This window comes from Podarcis filfolensis, assembly GCF_964270895.1.
Source record: "Podarcis filfolensis genome assembly, chromosome: 10".
Taxonomy (NCBI): domain Eukaryota; kingdom Metazoa; phylum Chordata; class Lepidosauria; order Squamata; family Lacertidae; genus Podarcis; species Podarcis filfolensis.
In genome coordinates, this window is record NC_139612.1 from 39,775,339 (window position 1) to 39,794,666 (window position 19,328).

The 19,328-nt window shown below is 42.0% G+C and overlaps 1 protein-coding gene across 2 annotated transcripts; it reads left to right on the forward strand.

Annotated features, from left to right (window-relative positions):
* Positions 1-1,224: 1,224 nt before the first annotated feature.
* NUDT4 (nudix hydrolase 4) lies at positions 1,225-17,246 on the forward strand. 2 transcript variants are annotated; one of them, XM_083573498.1, is made up of 5 exons: positions 1,225-2,092; positions 9,846-9,956; positions 11,615-11,659; positions 13,405-13,489; positions 14,313-17,246. In XM_083573498.1, exons 1-5 carry the CDS (start codon positions 1,994-1,996, stop codon positions 14,513-14,515), a joined length of 543 nt encoding a protein of 180 aa, XP_083429624.1. In that variant the 5' UTR covers positions 1,225-1,993; the 3' UTR covers positions 14,516-17,246. The 2 variants fall into 2 exon arrangements, with proteins under 2 accessions (XP_083429624.1, XP_083429623.1); XM_083573497.1 differs by having other exon boundaries at positions 1,454-2,092; positions 13,402-13,489.
* The last annotated feature ends 2,082 nt before the right edge of the window (positions 17,247-19,328 follow it).

Consider the following 19,328-nt stretch of genomic DNA (forward strand, 5'->3'; position numbering starts at 1 on the left):
CCCTTTTGTTTGATTGCTATTTGTCTTGTGTCACAACTCAAACATAGAATATTCCATTTCTATTAATCACATAGGCTACCTACAATAGAGCTAGTTAACAGTGCATTAATAAACTGTATTTAGCTATATTGCTTATCCCATCAGTGATGCAGCAATAAAGTGAAATGCTAAACACCATGGGCTGTATCTAGTGTTAGCCCTCAGAGCAGCCTATTAATATTAAAGGACATGACTTAGATCTATTAATTTCAATGGGCCAGTTCTGAGTAAAACTATTTGGAGACAACCTTGTATTTCTTTAGGTGACCACTTAAGATAAGGCAAGATTTTTTAAAAAAGAAATACATCTGTAAATGTTTAATCTTCATATCTTCAGACTCTATTGGGGTGGGGGGAAAGGCAGCCTGTTGATAGTACTCAGATAAATGTTGCTTCACTTGTAATCTTAGCTAAAACTTGCAGGGTATAGATACTTGTTTTGACTATAAAGGCTTTTGAACCCTCATGACATCATAATTCCATATTGGACTATGTGTAATACTTCAAAATATAATGGAACCATGTCCAGAATTTACCAGGCACTTATTGGGAGAACCCAAGGGCTAAGTGCACTTTTGCACTCCACTGCTGCTGTGTTCCATGTGAAGTTCAGGGTTGGTATATTAATGCGAGATCTTTGGTAGGAGTTCCCATATCCTAGTTTTGCTTGACTGCAACGGGCCAGAATTTCACATTGCAGTTCAGCCTTGAAATTTTCAACCATTTTGCATCGTCAGCTCAGGAACCAGTCTAGTTCGCTGCGGGTGTAGCACTTATATTCAGGGGGATACTCCCAGCGCCTGGGCACCTGTTTTCTCCCCCTTGCCCTACTGACAAATGAGGCACTTGGAGTACCAAGTGGAGCTAAGGAAACGGAGGCGCCACTCATATTCCTCGGAGTTCCCATTCATTGAGAAACTGAAGGATCTGATATGGGAGATGCGCACCATTCTCTGCAATCCTATACCTAAAGGAAGAGCCCTACTGAGAGTTGCCTGTACACAGCCCGGGCGGCTGCCATCCGGAGTGAACTGGATCGAGCCTTGTCCGTGCGCACTCCCTAAACTCTGAAATTCTTTTGTCAATGCTTGCGCGAGTTTAAACTAGTCATCACTACAAATATGGCATGTTGGGGGGGGGGCAACTCTCATTGAAAAGAAAGGGAGGCGCTTTTCCCGCTTCCACATTGCAAAAGCCTCTAGTTTGGGCGCTATTGCGCGAGGGAAGTAAGGCAGCCAGCCGCCCCGGGACCAGCTAGGCCCTCCTCCTTTCACGTCAGGCTGAGGGGATCGGGGCCGAGGAGGCTGCCTCGCCTTAGGGCACCCCCTCCCCCCCAAGATCAGCCCATGGAGCCTCCTCGCTTCGTCCCGCCCCTCCCTCGCCAACCCCTCCTCCGAGGCGGGCCCTGCGCCTGCGTAGTGAGCGGCGGAGGCCGGGCCGCTGCGGGCGGGTGGAGGAATGCGCGTTACAGTTAAATAGTGGGTACAGCGGCCGCAGGAGCGGCGAGTGGCGGCGCTTCAGGGGGCCGGATGAGGGCGGCTGACTGAGGCGGGCGGGGCGGCGAAGAGATAGCGCAGCGCTTCTTCCAGCAGCTCCGGGACAGAGGCGCCGGCGGGAAGGCGGCAGCGGGCCAGCAGTCGGAGCGTCTCCATGGCGCGGCGTGGACTCCTCCTGGGCGGCCGCGGCACCGGCAGCGCCTCCGCTCCTCGCGGCGCTCGGTCCCCCTGAGAGGAAAAGCGCGTCGTCGTCTCTTCCTCCTCCTCCTCCCTCGCTCGCTCGCTCCCTCCCTCCCTTGACGACGGGACTCACTCTCGCCCCGCCGCCGCCGCCCCTCGGAGCGGGCCGGAGAGCGAAGCGGGAGAGCGCCGGGGCCTCAGCCGTCGCCGCGACTGGAATAGGCGCAGTGCCGGGGACCGGAGGAAGAGGCGGCGGCGGCATTATTATTTCTGCCTCTATGATGAAGTTCAAGCCCAACCAGACGCGGACCTACGACCGGGAGGGCTTCAAGAAGCGGGCGGCGTGCTTGTGCTTCCGCAGCGAGCGGGAGGACGAGGTGAGGACGGTTTGGGGGGGTCGGGGGTCGGGCCGCGTCTCCCTCTCGCGGCGCTGGTGCCGCGCCCAGTTTCCGCCTCCCTCGCTGCCCACCCCGCCATCCCTTCCTTCCCGCTGCCTGGGACCCCCTTTGTGTGCGGGGCTTTGCGGAGCAGGCCGGGCTTGTCGCCCTCTCGCGATCCTCGAGGGTTCCTGCCCGCTTTCCCCGTCCCTTCTCCGGGGCTGGGCTTTGGCGCGGGATGCGTGGTCGCCAGGGGGCTAAGACCCACTTTTCTCTTCCCCCCCCTCTCCGAGGCAGGCCTAGTCGGAGGGGCCGAGGAGGGGGCCGAGCCCGCTTCTGTAAGGCAAGAGAGATGGGGTGACCCAAGGTCGGCTTATTTAGGTGACTTGGTTGTGGCTGGAACGTGGGGGGGGGGGAGTGGAGCTGAAACTGCCGCCGCTCTTAAAACGTGGTGTGCTTTTGTGTGTGTGTGTGTGTGTGTGAGAGAGAGAGAGGGGGGGGGGATAAAGCCGGCTGGTCTTTTAGCCCGCCAGTGGCTACTTAACAGAAATGAAAGGGTTGCACACTGTGCCTTGAGCATTGCGCATCTTTAATACGTTTGACACTAGCCGGACAGATCTGGCTGCCTCCGAAAACAGCATGGCTTGAGTTCAATGACCTCTTCTGCCACAGCGGGGAGATCGAGTTGCTTTTGTGACTGTCAGTTTTTACAGACACCCCCCTCCCGCCCCCGTGCACACACAGAGCAGAGCAGACAGGTAGGCGGCACTAGTTCCTATTTATGCAACAACAATCTGCATAACCAGCTCCTGTACATGACTTTCCTTTTTTTTACTCTTAGTTAATATCTGAGTGGTTGTCTACTGTTCAGTTGCTACCCAGTTAGCTCAGACATAGTGATGTGGTTTTGAAGCATGTTTATAATGGCTCATTAGGGGTGACCACTTGAATAAAAGAGGGGGTGGTGCACACACATCATTTGAATGGCAATGCCCATCAACTTGGGGGGTCAGTCCCCTCCAATATTGGGGAGGGGGCCTTGGCCCCTAGGAGTTGGCTGCTATGTGGGTGATATTTAATACTAGACATGCTCAGAGTAGCCCCACTGAAATCAATGCATTTAAGTTACAACGGGTCTACTCTGATTGTGGCTGATTGGATATCTCCCAGCGTGCTTGGATGAATGTGTGTTTCAAACCTGTTTGTAAGGCAAACAGCATGTATAAATCAGACATGCAGTTTCACTTTTGCAACAGGCTAAATATGCATATTTCTGCATACAGCATAATAGAATCTAATAACACTGAATAGGCTTTGAAATGCCACACTACCTCTGGTTTTAAATATATGGATATACATATGCATGAACAGTGATTTCTACTGTAGTTGTGATAGAGGTCTGCACTGAAAAAGAAGGCTCACCCCCCTTGAAATCTACTTTTGCTACCTTCTAACCATGTATAGTTTTTTAACAGCATTACATTTTGCTGTTTTTCTTGCACTTCAAAGTAAGATAGCAAATGTGACTATGCATTAATGTAGCAGATGGTAAGTTAAAGGCAGTCAAGATTTTTTATATTTTGGGGACATATCAAGCCATTACTAAGTCTTCTAGAGCCTCTTTAAATAATTTTTCAAATAACCTGTTGTCACTGTTGCTTCCTTTCTGTGTTGCTGTCCATAAGGATATGTGAGAGAACTGAAAATATGAGACTAAGGATACTCTCCTGTATATACATAATTGGGGTTACTTACCATTTAGCTTGGTGATCTGTTTGAATAAGAATTGGGCTGCAGGTTGGTGTAGCTTTTCAGCTGCTTTTTCTCCAGTTTCTTGAAAGGGAGATTATGGTCTCATTTATCATTTTAAATTGGGCTGTTCACATAAAATGCAAACAGCAGATTTTTAAAAGCCAAGTATTATGCTGTGGACCTTTATTGGAAAGTACAGAATATTATTGTTCTATCTTTTGATTATATCGTTTACCAGAAAAAAATATTAAACATGCCCGAGAAGTACCAAGAGCCATTTGCCATCTTGAGAGGCAGTGTAGTTGTAGGGAGAAACTGTGAAGCATTCCTGACTTCATAATACAGTCTCTACAGATTTACCTTTGCCAACACTAGTACACAATGGTTCTGTCACACAACCTAGAGGCAGTTCTGCCAAAAGTAGGCTTGGCTGTATCAGCTGTTAGGAAAAAGCTTTCCATATTCTGTGATGCAATTATACAATTCCCTGGTACAGTTGGATCTTGCTTCTGGAAGTATATGCTAGATGGGAAGTACAACTGAGACATGGCATGATTAAAGCTGAAGTGGGTGGGGACTGCTAACATAGGGCAAAAAACCCAACCAAACAAAATGCATTTCAACCAGAAATATTGTGCCCCTGGTATTTAGCAACCAGAAATATTGCCTAGGCACATGGAACTACTACTTTTAGCTATTTTGTCTAAAATGCTATTTTTGTGTAAACTTCTGTAGAGCAGTCTAAGCTGGTATGAATAGTTTCTGTAATTGTATTGTTTGAAATTTCACATTGCTGTTCTGGGCTACTAACAATGTAATTGAATGAGTCCAAATTTAAAGCAAAAGTACTGCTTTAAGTCTGTTGGCACACCTGAATTGTTTTGCTAAATATTGCCAGTTTATGCTTCCAATAGGCTTCTTGCACAGTATTGGGGCTGTAGAGGGAGCTCCAGCTATACTAAAAAGTGAGATACTCTGCATCTTTTAATTGTTATTTTAGGTTTAAGTAACATATATTCAAAGAATGAGACAGTAACTGTATTGTGGCAACTACTTGTCCTTAATGTTTAGCAGCTTTGGGTGAGTGGCTTGAGAGATCCATTGCTCAAAATTCCACAAACACATATGGACAAAAACTGTCCATTTTTGTGTGTGAACTAGTTGACCTCTTGTGTGTACTGGGGTCCTCCAGTGGTGGAGATAAAACTTAATTTGTCAGAGTTTCAGCAATAGCAGTAGGTAATTTATGTCTCTTAGTATTATCTTGAAACAATCCTGGCTTATTCCTCTTTTTGCATTCTCAATAGGATACTGTGTTTCAGAAAATTCTGCAAAGAATTTCTGTTCAGAATTCTTGTAAGACTCTTGGGTACAGTTTTGGTGTTTGCAAAGCAAGGAGTTTTACTAGTCATCATGAAAGCACAGAGATTGCAGGTGTTTCGGTAATATGAAACTAAGTGTTCTGTTAACAAAGGACAAGATTTGCAGTAATCCTGTCTTTTACAAGTGCCTGTTACATGTTCATTTCTGTGTAACAGTTTATGCTTATATACTAGCATGCCGTTATACTGTCAGTTGGTAGAGACTGTTTGTGACTTTCAATTAGCCTCTGCAGGGTCTTAATTGCTTCCAGTAATGAAGAGAGAGTTGGTATCTCGGTACATTTGATACAATTCAAATAGCTTTTTTCTTCTTGAAGTGGGGCTTTTCTGGTCTGTAAGTTCTCTTGATGAAAGTTAGTCCTCGCACAGAAGTTGTAATGGCTAAAAATCTATTTCCTATATAATAAAAAATGCTTAATATAGAAAAAGGAGTACTCACAACTTAACTCTCAGCTGAAATGGGACAAAACCATGTGGTAAGCTGGCAGCCTCTGGGGTTCTTCCTTCATATTTCAAGTTACAACTTAGTACTCTTTATTGTCCAGAGGGAGAATGGTGCTGAAAAGTTGCTTTTTTCATTCCTGTCTACAAACATATGATAGCCAACATTGGTAAAAGCAGTGTAAATGACCTTTCTGCACTGTCCTTGCCTTGGCTGAAAAAATGGAACATTTTGACAGTGGATACATGGAACTCGAAATAGTTTCTTAACATTTAGCTTACAAAGGTGAGTCTGTCAGTCACACAGTCCACTTTGGTTTAAGATCAGTCAGGTGGACTCTGGCTCAAGTGGATACCTAATGACTTGCACACTGAAACGGGTGAAAAAATGTGTTTTGTGGGGGAGTAACCCTGCAGTCAGTCAGTTGCTTTGGAATCCTTGTTATAGTTACTGAAACCTCTCCAGCAACATTTAGTAGCTGCAGAAAGAACTTCTTGTTGGTCTGTCAGCTGCCCAGCAAAGTTAAGAGGGACTGCACTGTTCATAAGAGAGACCTGAACAGCCTTAAGCTACCAACGCTGTCTCTTTTCTGGAGTAGTCACACTTTGTTTACTTATTTTTATGGGAAGTATACATTGTGCCATCAAATCACTGTTCTTTAGAAAGGGTAAAACAGTTGCTCCAACTTCTTTCACACAAGGGTGAGCTTTGTGTGTCAAAAGGCTTGCCTGCACATCTTCATAATTCTGCCAGCACCATTTTATTGGTATGTTCTTAATATTTAATTTAGTCTAGAATGCCATTTTTTTCTCACACACCATATGTGTATGTGTATAAATAAATAAATAAATAAATAAATGTGCAGTAGAACATGTGATAGTGTTTAAATACTGAGCAAGGAAATGACTCTTCCAAGACATTATCAGGCATGGGTGATGCTGCTTAGAATTTGCCTGGCTGGACAAGTTGGCTGCTGAAGAGAGAATGAAGCAAGGAATGGTTTGAGCACTCCAGAACTTTGGAGGAACATATTGTGGGATCATCTGCTGGGAGTTGCCTCCCATTTTAAAACAATCTTGACAGTTGTGCAAGAAGTAGATTATATATTTTATGTTTTTGCTCTGTTGTGAGTTGTCTTGGGGGATTTTCATAGCCAAATGTGAGATTGAAATGCCTAAAAAACTAAAAAGCACTTTAGCACCCAAACAGAAATGTGCTCTCTCTTAGCTGTGTTATGCTTGCTAGTGTGAATGTAACACACCACTTTTTATGTGCATACATCCTGCTTCCACCCTGAGGTGTGGAAAAGTGTTCTTTGATGTAATCTGCATGCAGAATTGCCATGTTTGATCAGCACTAGGAACTATCAGTTTGGAAGAACCCAGTGCTGTGGCTGCTGTTTGCTCCCAAGCAATAGCAAACAGGTTTCTTGACATTTTCATTAAGCCTTGAAAGAAATCTGGAGTTTTGATAAAAGCATTGGGCGCATCTGCCAAGGTTGTTTGTTGATGCACAAGGTAGAATACAATAGATTGGTATCTGTGAGTATGGCAAAATAATGCAGGTGGACAGGAATAGCGCTGTTCAATGCATCAGTACACATAGCACTATTCCTACTTTATTTCCTCTGGGCATACCTTCTTGGTTGTAAATCTAAGACTGGGGTGAGGAATTAGATCTGGATGGAGGGTCCAGATTTGACCCATCTTCTCTGAGGCATTTGACAGGTGGGCAGGGCACTGACCTGTCAACCCCTTGAGTCATATGATGTCAGGTGAATCAAAGTTCAAACAGCAGCTCCAAAGGAATATTTTTCTTTCACAGCCCTGGCTTGAATTCAAGCTGGGATTGCAAGCAAATACCTTCTAGGTGGGTGGAAATACTGGCTTTTATTGTCAAACACAGGCTTATCCCATAGATTACATAAGAGAGAACAGATATCCACACCTGACATCCGGTGACTGACAGGTGAGCAAATGGCCTCTCATGCTTTATTCAGAGGTCTTGTGGGCCACAAGTCAGAGAGTCTCCAGCACTGTTCTAAGAACCAGTGATGGCACTTCGATGAGTTGGAAAATGTCTATAATAGGTCTCAGCACTATAAATAAGTGTCATGATGAATGTAAATAGCCTTTGTGGAAATTTGTTGTGATTGGACCATACTTTTCTGGAGGGTAATCTTCCCAACTGTATTGATTTGTAGGAAAGCAAGACTATTGAGAGACTCCCAAATTATCCTGGATCAATCATGTTTATTTCTCCTATATAAGAAAGTAAGGGGGATTATTCAGTTCTAACATCATTATGAATCTTGTATTTTTTTTTTAAATGAATATATGATAGCATGGTATATTTATCTTGTAGAATTTGATCTGTATCTAATGAATCTGACATGTGTTCTGAAACTCTTTGGATTGCATTCAGTTTATTTAATATAAATACTTCAGTTGTAAACACATGCATTTTCTTCACTAATGCTAGGGTCTGTAATTCAAAACACTGTCATGTTATGATATGTCATGGCTCTGAATCTTATGTAATGGTACAAAGCCATGTATTTAAGCTCCAGACAGGACAAACAATGACTCCTTCCTCCCTGCACTAGTAACTGGGATCTCTGTTCAGGCCTGTGATCAATGTAAATGCTGATTGAAACAATTTCACTAAGCCGAGTGTTTTGAAACAGAAGAATAATGGTGTTCATAATTGTTGGTGGTTGCTCACATGACTATGGAAAACACTTAGTTCCTTCACTGAAAGGAAATTGGTATCCTCAGTTCATAGCTAGAGCACAAAACATTCAAGATACCTAAAAACACACACAGCTAAAAACAGTTAAATTCTATCTAAAATTCTGAAATACTGTAGCATGTAAGGCATTTGAGTCACTGGGTTCTTCCACACGTCTACTTGTTCTGCCGCTTTCCCCCAGGAAAACAGCAATTGGGTTTTCTGCGGATTGCCTTTTGTCCGCTTTAGTGCTAAAGGGTGGGTTTTCTGGGTGAAAGCGGCAGGCCAAAGCAGAACCACCCAGACCTGTGCCTAGAAAACACAGGGCAAGTGAAAGTGTGAAAGAGCCCTTAGCTATTCCATGAAGATTAAATCCAATTTAATATGCTTTCCGTCTTCCTTGTGGCGGCTACATTAGAAAGTGCAGGAGAATGCCTCTCATATTTATTTCTTGGCTTGGCTTTCCAACCAATGTAAACTTCATAAGACTAAAGTATGGAATCTAAACAATTAGTTGCTTTGAATTGTAAGAATCCAAGAAGCCTGTACAGATTTGTATTTGCTTTGTTGAATCACAGTCTAGCTTCCTTGTGTTTAATGTTTTAATATAATAGGAAAGGTAATGGTTCTGCATCTAAACCCTTGCATTTTACTGTAGAATGTGTGGCTGAAACTGCCCTCAGCACTAGGATGGAAGCAATCCTTTGTGGGCTGCTAGTGAGGCTGGTCATGACACACTTTTTCTTTAAAAAAAAGTAACCCACTGAGTTCAGTTGAAAGCACAAGAATGTGCACAAAAGTGCACATGGAAAGTATTAGGTTTCTTCAACCTGTGTGCGCATTAACACACTGGTGCATATACAGATTTTCATGTCCAGAATGGGCTTTGGACTTCCACTGTAGACACAGAGGAATTGGGTATCTAATGCAGTCTGTATTGGCCTGAATAAGTTGTCATCTTGGTCTGGGTTTCTCCAAGAACATTATCTTGATGTTCTGAATTGGGTTCTGCCTCCATTGTTACTGTCCTTCTTCTTATTAAAACATTTGCAGTTGTGTCTGAAATGCTTTGAATAAACAGCTATTTTATTTCTTGGGTAACTTAATTGGGCCATATTTTATTAAAACTGACAGTCTTGCAGTAAGTTGACTGTGAACCAAATATGGAAACATCCAGGAAAGCATACTCAAAACTTGACATATTATCTGACTTTAATATGTATATAAAAGTTTGATGCAAGGGAAGGAGTGCAGATTTCTTGAACTTTATAGTCTGTCACCCAAGCTTGGATCTGTTAACATATATTTGATATTGTTGGCTGCCTTGAATACCATTTGGTGGACATCTTAAACATTTTGTTAACTTCACAAAATATCGGTCTGGTTTCATGAAGTCTCACTGAGTTTTAATTCACACAGTCATAAGAAAACTCTTTTTTCTCTGCAGGTTCTTTTAGTAAGTAGCAGCCGGTACCCAGATCAGTGGATTGTTCCAGGTGGAGGAATGGAACCAGAAGAGGAACCTGGTGGTGCTGCTGTCAGAGAAGTCTATGAAGAGGTAAAGAATTTAGCTTGAAATGCTATATGGATATGCATTCTCTGAATTGACTCATCTAAGCAAACTTAACTGAGAGCCACATAAACAAGGGCTACTACCCTCAGGGACACGGGTGGCACTGTGGTCTAAACCACTAAGCCTAGGGCTTGCCAATCAGAAGGTCGGCAGTTCGAATCCCCGCAATGGGGTGAACTCCCTTTGCTCGGTCCCAGCTCCTGCCCAACTAGCAGTTCAAAAGCGCACCAAAGTGCAAGTAGATAAATAGGTACCACTCTGGCGGGAAGATAAACAGTGTTTCCATGCACTGCTCTGGTTCGCCAGAAGCGGCTTAGTCATGCTGGCACATGACCCGGAAGCTGTCTGTGGACAAACACCGGCTCCCTCGGCCTATACAGCGAGATGAGCGTGCAACCACAGAGTCGTCCACGACTGGACTAAACGGTCAGGGGTACCTTTACCCTCCTAGGACAGGCATGTGGCAGACCTGTTATAAATGACAATAGCCATCCGCATGGCTGTTCTCATGTTCATGAGGTGCTGGCTATAAAGATAATAGCTTATCGAAAGAATTGAATTGTTCCTAATTTAAATTAAACACTTTCCAACAGATGCCTATCAGCTGGATCTGCCAAACACTTGAGACCACACAGGACTCTTCTGCTTTATTGCATGGTTAGAGTTGTTTTCTGGGCTACAGTTTCTCCTAATCTTAATAATTCCACAGCCATCAGACATTTGTGTGTTGGTGCAGGAGAGGCAGCCCTTAAGTTGTGGAATTCCCTCCCCACAGAGGAGGGACACCTTCATTATATGTGTCTGACACCTTCCTTACATAGTTCCTGTTGTTTGCTTGAAAAGGCCCCTCTTCACTCTGGCCTTTGAGTTAGATATTTATAGGACTCAACCTATTCTTGTGCCTGTAATTTATTTTAAACTGTTCTTAAAAATGCATTTCTAAATTGCTGTGAACCTCCTTGTAATCTCATGGCAGGTAGTGAATCAAATAAATAAACTGAAATTTCCAGGAAGTGCTACTTAAGAAGCACTTATAACAGAATGAAATATTCTTTGTTTGAATGTACGGATAATCTTAGAAGTTTTAAATCTCAGCTAGGAAATAGTTTACAGTATGTGCTGAGCACCTCTAAGAGATGTTTGAGGCCCAATCCTGAAAGAGAGGGGCGCTAAATCATCTGCATTCATCAAGATGCAGATATTTCTGTTCCTAATTACCAGAGTGGGGGAGTTTGCATTGGCTAAATATAGCCCCAAAACATTAACATAAGTTTTTAAAAAGTGGGAGCCAGAATGGAACTAGCTACATTATTTAAGTATGCTAAATTCCTACACACTTTTTGCTTTATTACTCACATGCTTCCTAACTGTAAACTCTGTAAAAGAAAGAAAAGCAGATGCTCTATTAGAAGCTTCTCAAATTTAGCTGTGTGTCTGAAAAAAATTGATAATCAGAAAAATGTGCTCCCTGCTCCTTAGCTTTCAGGAAAACTAAAGAGACTCTGGCTAGGGCACAGATTTAATAGATCATGAAACCATTATTGGACATGCTAGTAAATTAAACATTGGTTTTGAATATTGTAATGAATCTGTAAGAACGATTGCTTGTGGGGAAAATATCTGATTATCTTTATTCCTTGCAGGCTGGAGTAAAGGGAAAACTAGGCAGATTGCTGGGAATATTTGAGGTGAGCTGTTTAAAAATATATATTCTGTGATGTACATGCTGTGAAATGTAGTTTGCATTTCTAATACGGAAGGGGTGGAATCTTGGAAAACAGGTATTTTAATTAAGGACTGATAATTTGAATACCTTCTACACTTCATATATAAATAAGTCAGGTTTGGGTATAGAAAAATATTGACATTCATGTACAAAATATTTATAAGTAGGGAAGATATTAAAAGGAGCTGATTCAGTAAATTGTGCTGTTTGTGATGGGGACACTATCCAGTACCTGCATAATGGGTGAAAATATAGTAGATTAAGAATTGTCTCTAGGATCCCATTTTTGCTGGTCTGCAAAGTGACTGACCTAATGAATGCAACAAAGATTTGAAAGGAAATGTGATTAGGATTGGGGTGTTTGTAAAGTTCTAGTTTTCAAGCAGTGAACAGAGAATGTTAGTTTAACTCCTGGATAGATGCTGTAATCCGCAGTTCCTAATGAAATATATGCAGATAGAAAAAGTGGAGCCCTGTTTCTAACATCAAAGTTCATGATGATGATGATCACGATGATTTTGTACCCCCACCTCATCTGACTGGGTTGCCCCAGCCACTGTGGATGGCTTCCAACAGAATATACAAAAACACAACAGAACATCACATATTAAAAGCTTCCTGGTGCAGGGATGCCTTCAGATGTCTATGAAAGGTCATAGAATTATTTATCTCTTTGACATCTGATGGGAGGGTGTTCCACGGGGTGGGGCTACTGAGAAGGCCTTCTGCCTGGTTCCTGGTAACTTCACTTTCCACAATGAGAGAGCTGCCAGAAGGGCTTCTTCAGAGTACAGGCTGAACAATGGGGGCATAGATGCTTCTTCACGTATACAGGTCTGAAGCCATTTAGGACTTTAAAGGTCAATACCAACACTTCGAATTGTGCTCAAAAACGTACTGGGAGCCAATGTAGATGTTTTAGGACTGGTGTTGTGGTCCCGGTGGCTGCTCCCAGTCACCAGTCTAGCAACCACATTCTGGGTTAATTGTAGTTTCTGAGTCACCTTCAAAGGTATAGTGTATCGCAGTAATCCAAATAGGAAATAACCAGACCATGTCTCACTCTGGTGAGACATTGGGCAGGAAGGCAGGGTCTCAGCTGGCGTACCAGATGCAGTTGGTAGACAGGTTCCCTGGACACAGAATTGACCTGCGCCTCCGTGGACAGCTGTGAGTCCAAAATGACCCCCAGGCTGTGTACCTGGTCCTTCAGGGGCACAGTTACCCCATTCAGGACTAGGGAGTCCCCCAGAAACAGTACTTCCGTCTTGTCAGGATTCAAGCTCAATCTGTTAACTGCCATCCATCCTCCAACTGCCTCCAGACACTCACACATGCCTCAACTGGCTCCAATTTAAATGAGAGGTAAAGCTTTGCCAAGAGAACTCATAGCTGCCTCTTAGAAGACTGACATGTTTCTGTACTGCTACCAACAGTATACATTTTCTTTTCACTTGATTTTCCATTGGCTTTTTAAAAAAATAGTTCTAATTTACATTCCGCCCCCCCCCCGCCATTTAAACTATTGAATTTGTATGTGTACCATTGTATTTTTAAATGATCTTGTTGCAGTGTTTGAATTTTAGGCACCTTGAGGGCTATATTATAGTGGAAAGATAGTATATAAGTGATTCTAAGTATAAATAGCTATCTAATGTTGCAAGTGTGAATTAATATGTCTGTTCTCTCTTCTTCCTACTGAAGCAGAATCAAGACCGGAAACATAGGACTTATGTTTATGTTCTTACAGTGACTGAAATCCTGGAAGACTGGGAGGATTCGGTTAATATAGGCAAGACATTTTCAACCCTGCATGTGCTAAGTGTGTAATGCAGTATCAGAATCATGCTATTTTTAGGACAGCTTTCACACAACTGGTGTTCAAGAAGCATGATGCTGCAAGTTATTAAAGTTAGAGGTGTACTAAAAAGGTTCAAAAGATAACTCAAGAGCAGCCAGCACCATTTTATTTTATCACTAATTGGCCACTGCTCTAATAGCATTAATAAAATAATTTATGGAAGTAGATAAATGTTGTGTTTGATTCCAGTTTGACACTCCATGGCATGCTGTTTTTACGGATACTTTAAACTACTAATTGGTTGAAAGAACTTGGGATAATGAGTAATATTCAGAATGCCATATACTTCTAATGAATCAGAACAGGGTAAGATAGTAGATAAAAAGCAGGCTATTTGCTTGTTGGCAAGGGAACAGATGGACAAACTAACTTTCATGTTAATTTGCACATAATTAACATAATACATTAATAAAAGTAGACACCAGCCTGTTAGTCTCACAGTGAACCATTCAGCCAACTGTGGTAATTAGAAGCCTTTATTTATAGCTCCAAATGTTCATGATCCTTATTCAGCACCTAACACCATAAGACCAACTTAGGAATTTTATGAACAGAGTTGAAGATCTTGGCTGTCTGTAGTTAATACCCTTGTTTTTCACAATCCTGCTTGCCACTACTAAGTGCCGTTAAATAGTGGGTGGATCTCTGGGGGGATTCTTTAGAATGTTTCAGCCACATTTGCCAACTTTAAGTTGACAGATTGTAAGGTTCAAAATGTCCACTATTTGAAACATTTATTCTTTTCATGTTGTAGGAAGGAAAAGAGAGTGGTTTAAAGTTGAAGATGCAATCAAGGTCCTTCAGTGTCACAAGCCAGTACATGCAGAGTACTTGGAAAAATTGAAACTGGGATGTTCACCAACCAATGGAAATTCTGTGGTTTCTTCCCATCCTGATAACAACTCTCTATATGTTACTCCTGCACAGACTTCTGGGTTGCCCTCAACTGTAAGATAAAATTCAGCTACTTTTTTGTTCACCATCACAAGGGGAGATGTGTTAGTGGTCATGTGCTATGTGTATAGTCATTTAAATTGAGTGTGTGAACACTTTATGTTCAGACATATACATTCTTTCTTTTTTTTTTAGCAATGTTTAATATTTCAACAAACCAAAGCCATACAGGGAATTCTTAAAGATGCCTTAAATGGTCCTCTTTGTGGCTTTTAAAAACCCGATTAAAAAAAAAAAAACAGGAGTGAATTTGTAATTTGGCATTTGAGTCTGGCTTAATTTTGTTAAATTTCCTAAAAATCAAAAAATGCTATTTTGGGGAAACTGTTTTTAATTTAGTCATCCTTATTTCCCTACTTCAGTACAAAATTTGTTGGACAAGTTAAAAGGCAGCAGAAACCAACAAAGAAGTGCCTTCTATGTCAAGAAGTGTCCTCCCCAAATATTTCACTTACAAATCCTAACCAGAGTAGTGCCAGCTTGTCTGCCTCTGCCAATCCTTCACACTGCTCTTGCTTACAATTATTAGCCAAACAGGCAGATTCGAGAAAAATGCTAACATGCCAACCCCTTAACCTGCTTGCTCTCCTCTTGCCAAAGTCAGCCTTGGCTTTCTTTGCTATTCCAGCAGGTGTCGATTCACTACTGGGGACCATCCCAGCTTCTTCCAGGCAGTTTCCAAAACACATGATTTGGATCACTATTGGGAAGATAACTGTCCTGAGCTTTAAGGAAAAAAAGCAGACTAAATGGGGTTCTAATCCTGTTTTAATGCTTGCAACTAAAATATGGCTATAGAGATTCTCTAAATTATATGAAGTCTAATTTCAGAAATCTCTAAAAGCATTTACTGTACGCTGAACTTACCCTTGATCCCTCAAGTCATTACTGTGGTTGAGGTAAATAACTACCTCTATTATGAAACTGTCTCTTCTCATTCTTTCTATGTAACATAAACCCACTGTAAATAATCCAACTGGTGTATAGTGTAAAGTGGAAAGAAAAGGTAATGTAAATACTCTGGGGTACAGGGGTACAAATACCCTGCTCATCACATAACAGATAAAGGCACAGGAATCCTGTCTGAGAAAAAGGTGGCAAACTTACACAGCAACTTCCAATACATTGGGTAAAAATGCTGCTATAAATTAACCCACGTGCTGTTACAGTTTTTAAGGAAAATATTGGTGCCATATGCTTTCCTTCTAGAAACATGTGGGAATCACACATAGTGCCATAGAAATGCATTTAAGCAAGGAACATCAGTAAGAGGTTTGGTTGTGAGTGTTGCTTCAAGAGCCATAAGTAAGGTACTATTAACTGGAGATGGACTTGCAACATCTTGCTCAGGTTAGAACTTCCAGGAGTTACTGGCTTCAGAGAATCTGAGTGGAGCCATAGATGTCATCAGTTTTGTGCTTGAAGAGCCTTACTTTCCGTATTCTGATTCAGATGGTCAAAAGAACATTCATAGTAGACTGGTGGCAGACCCATCAATGTGAAACTTTGTACACTAATCGGATTAAGGAAATGGCTAGTTAACAAGTATGCATTTTTCCTGATTCCTAAGTCAGCACTTCAACCCCACACTCTTATTCAGTTATCACTAACCACATGATGATGATAATATGAGCAATGTCTCTTGTTCATCACAGTGATGGAAGTAAGAGCAATTTTAATTAGTTTTGGGTTACTATAACTGCTTTCATCTCAACTTTTGCTTTTGGAACATAAAACCAAGCCAAGCATAGAGAAGCTACATATTGGTAATGCATGAATACTTTGGTTTCTAACATTTATGTGTTATGTAAAAATGTACAGTTGTCAGTGCTAACCAAATCAAAGGTGATGGCTTATAAATACTCCAGGCTGCTGTGCCACATACAGTTTTAAATATATTGGTGTACAGATCTCTTCTGCCTATGCAACTTCAGATAAAGCCCCTTATTCATACTGACTTCTAAAGTCTGTCTTGCAACATAACACTGGAATGACAAGAGGTCCACTGTATTATTTAGCTGCCATTGTTGCATTTTCACTTATAGACAAGTGAACACAGAAACATTGTCTATTTCTGTCATTTGGAAGAATAGACCAGAGAGCATGAATGTGTCAAATAACAGCTAAGACCTCTTCTGTCAAGATTAAACCATAGTCAAATAACTCCAGTAAGGGGTTCAGGGTTGACATTAAAATGCTGAGGGATTAATATATAGTGAAGCATTCTTGTGGAACTAGGCCAGTGTTCCCCCTAAGTGACCTTTGAACCTGTAGCTGGCTTCACAAGGCAGGGAAATAAAAGTTGACTAGGACCAGATTCCACAGGGCAGTCCATGTCTTCAGTATCTTAAGACATGGTTTGCAAAGTCAGAAGGTCATTACCAGAGAAGTATAGGCAGGTCTTGACTTAATACAGTGGGAGTTTGTTACAGTGAATAGTTAATTGGGAACATGCCATACCAACATTGCAAGAGTATTTATGTAGGTTATAGAGGCTATTAAAAGTAAAAATACCATCCTGAGTGCTTATTGCAGACTAACCAGGGCTACTGTCAAAATGTTGGAACAAATGCTCAACATGCTTCTGAGAAGTAAAACGTTTGAAGGAAAACTACAAGTTAAGTTGTAAACATTTTGAGCTGTGTGCATGGCTTTCTTTTAAAGATTGATGTAAGAATTTTGACTTTTTATATCTGAAATGATCCTCCAAAATAAAAAAAAAATTGAAACACAATCTGCAAAGACTGCAGCTTCTTTATGTAGCAATAAAATTCAGATTTAAGTATTGGGAACAGTGGTCTCCAACTCAAGATGTGTTTGAGAGTGGCTCATTCAAATCAAGTGTATTGCAAAGTCTGTAGTAGAAAACAGTGTTGGAAAACTTATAAAACATGAGTGACTTTTACCTCCTTCTGTGGCCTGGAAGTTTTTCTGTGCTTGTAGTTGAGGGCAGGGACCACATCTTAGTGGTACACAACATGCTTTGCACCCCAAGAACCCCATGGCGTTCAGTGGGATTTACTTTCAGATAAACCTATACAGAATTGCTGCCTATTGCCTGTATGCCCAAGCTACTCAAGAAGAAACACTCTTGCTTGCCTCCCATGTCCCTGACTGTTGTTTCATTTTGTGGATGTGTCCACAAACTTGAGAATTTTGCTTACAAATATTGCTTCGTAGTTAGGCTCACTTCCTGCTTCTCACACCCATTTCTGACATCAGCTACATGCTGTAAACTCACAAGTGACCCGCAGTAATGTCACGTGGAAATGCTATACTTGTTCTGCTTGTACCTGGAGGGGCAGTTGTTTCAGGCCCCCATCTCTTTGCTCCTGGTCTACTTTAACCCTACCCGCTGCACTTGCTGGGTATGAGGCTATCCCTTTCAGAACAATGAACACTCCACTAGGGGGAGAAGGGCTCGATCTTCATTGAAATGGCAAACTTCTACCTGGGGTTTGAGCAGTTTAGTCCTCTGACATGTTAGGATGCACAACAGCATGTTGTTGTCTATCCCAAGTGCGTCTGTTCAGTGATCCAGCCAGTGTGGAAGCAAAGCCTTGTATAAGTCTGGATCACACTTTACCTTGTAGCACTATGCATGGCTCACAGAGAATGCCTCCCCACTCCTGATACATTGCCTCACTCTGCTAAATCTGCAGTTAGCAGATTTAAAGAACAAGGACTGCTTCGCAGCTCTGAACAAGCATGTTCTCCAGTAAAGGGGGAGGGGTGTAATAATAAATATGTATTGACCACGGCATGGATGCCCAACCCATATACTCCTCTCAAGGAATTAATACATTCAGCATTCCACTGATTTTTTTTCCTCCTGTGTGAAAGAAAACAATGGAAAAAGGCAAATATCTGCAACTGCACAGCGGCATCTTCCCCACCCACCTCAGCAGCAGAAGTGTGCTTGGCCTCTTATGTGAGCCTGCAACTTCCCCTCACTAGGCAATGAGTTGAGTTACTCTACCATTTTAATCTCCCACAGGTACTGGGAGTCCACTGAGACAATAAGGTGAGTGTATATTTGTCTTTTAATTTATAAACAATTTCTATATACTCATGTCACTCCTAAACTTAAGACATTTGACCAGCAACGTTGCTGTTAAATGGAATAGTTTCACAATCCAGTCACAATACCAGAAAATAGAGCTTCTGTTCTTCTGGATAGGGTTGTACTAAACCTGAAGGACCAAGGGGTGATCTTGGCTCAAGCTTTGCCAGTAGAGACTGAGGTGGCCAACTTCAGTTGGTATGTCAGGTGTGACCCTATCTGAACGGCTACCCATGCTTTGGTAACCTTCAAAATTAAATGACTATTATACTTGAGCTTCAGCTTTAAAAATAATCGGGAAACTTACAGAGTTTAGAACACAGCTGTGAAAGATTGCGAAGACTGAGCAGTATGCGCATTAACCGTTGTGCAAGAGCACTAGCTCTGGGTTTATTTGCAAGTCCAAGTTTTGACTTTTAAAAAAGCTTTTACATTATGGCTTGCAACCTGGTAGGGCTAATCTGCTGCTCTCCACTTATTACTTGACTCCAACTTCCATTGGCTGTATCCTGCATAGTCAATAGGGACTCCCAAGATCTAGTAGGCTCTCCATTTTCCTGAATCTTAATGCATCAAACAAATCCTTTCTTAGAGACCTTCTGTACTCCCAACACATGACGTGCAGCAGATGGCTATAGGGAAAGAGGTACTTTCCCATCATGCCAACTTTGGCACCCACTCTGGTGGATTTCTGTTACAAAGCAAAGAACTTCGTGGGGTCTCAGGATTTGTTATTGTTCAGCTTAAATTTAT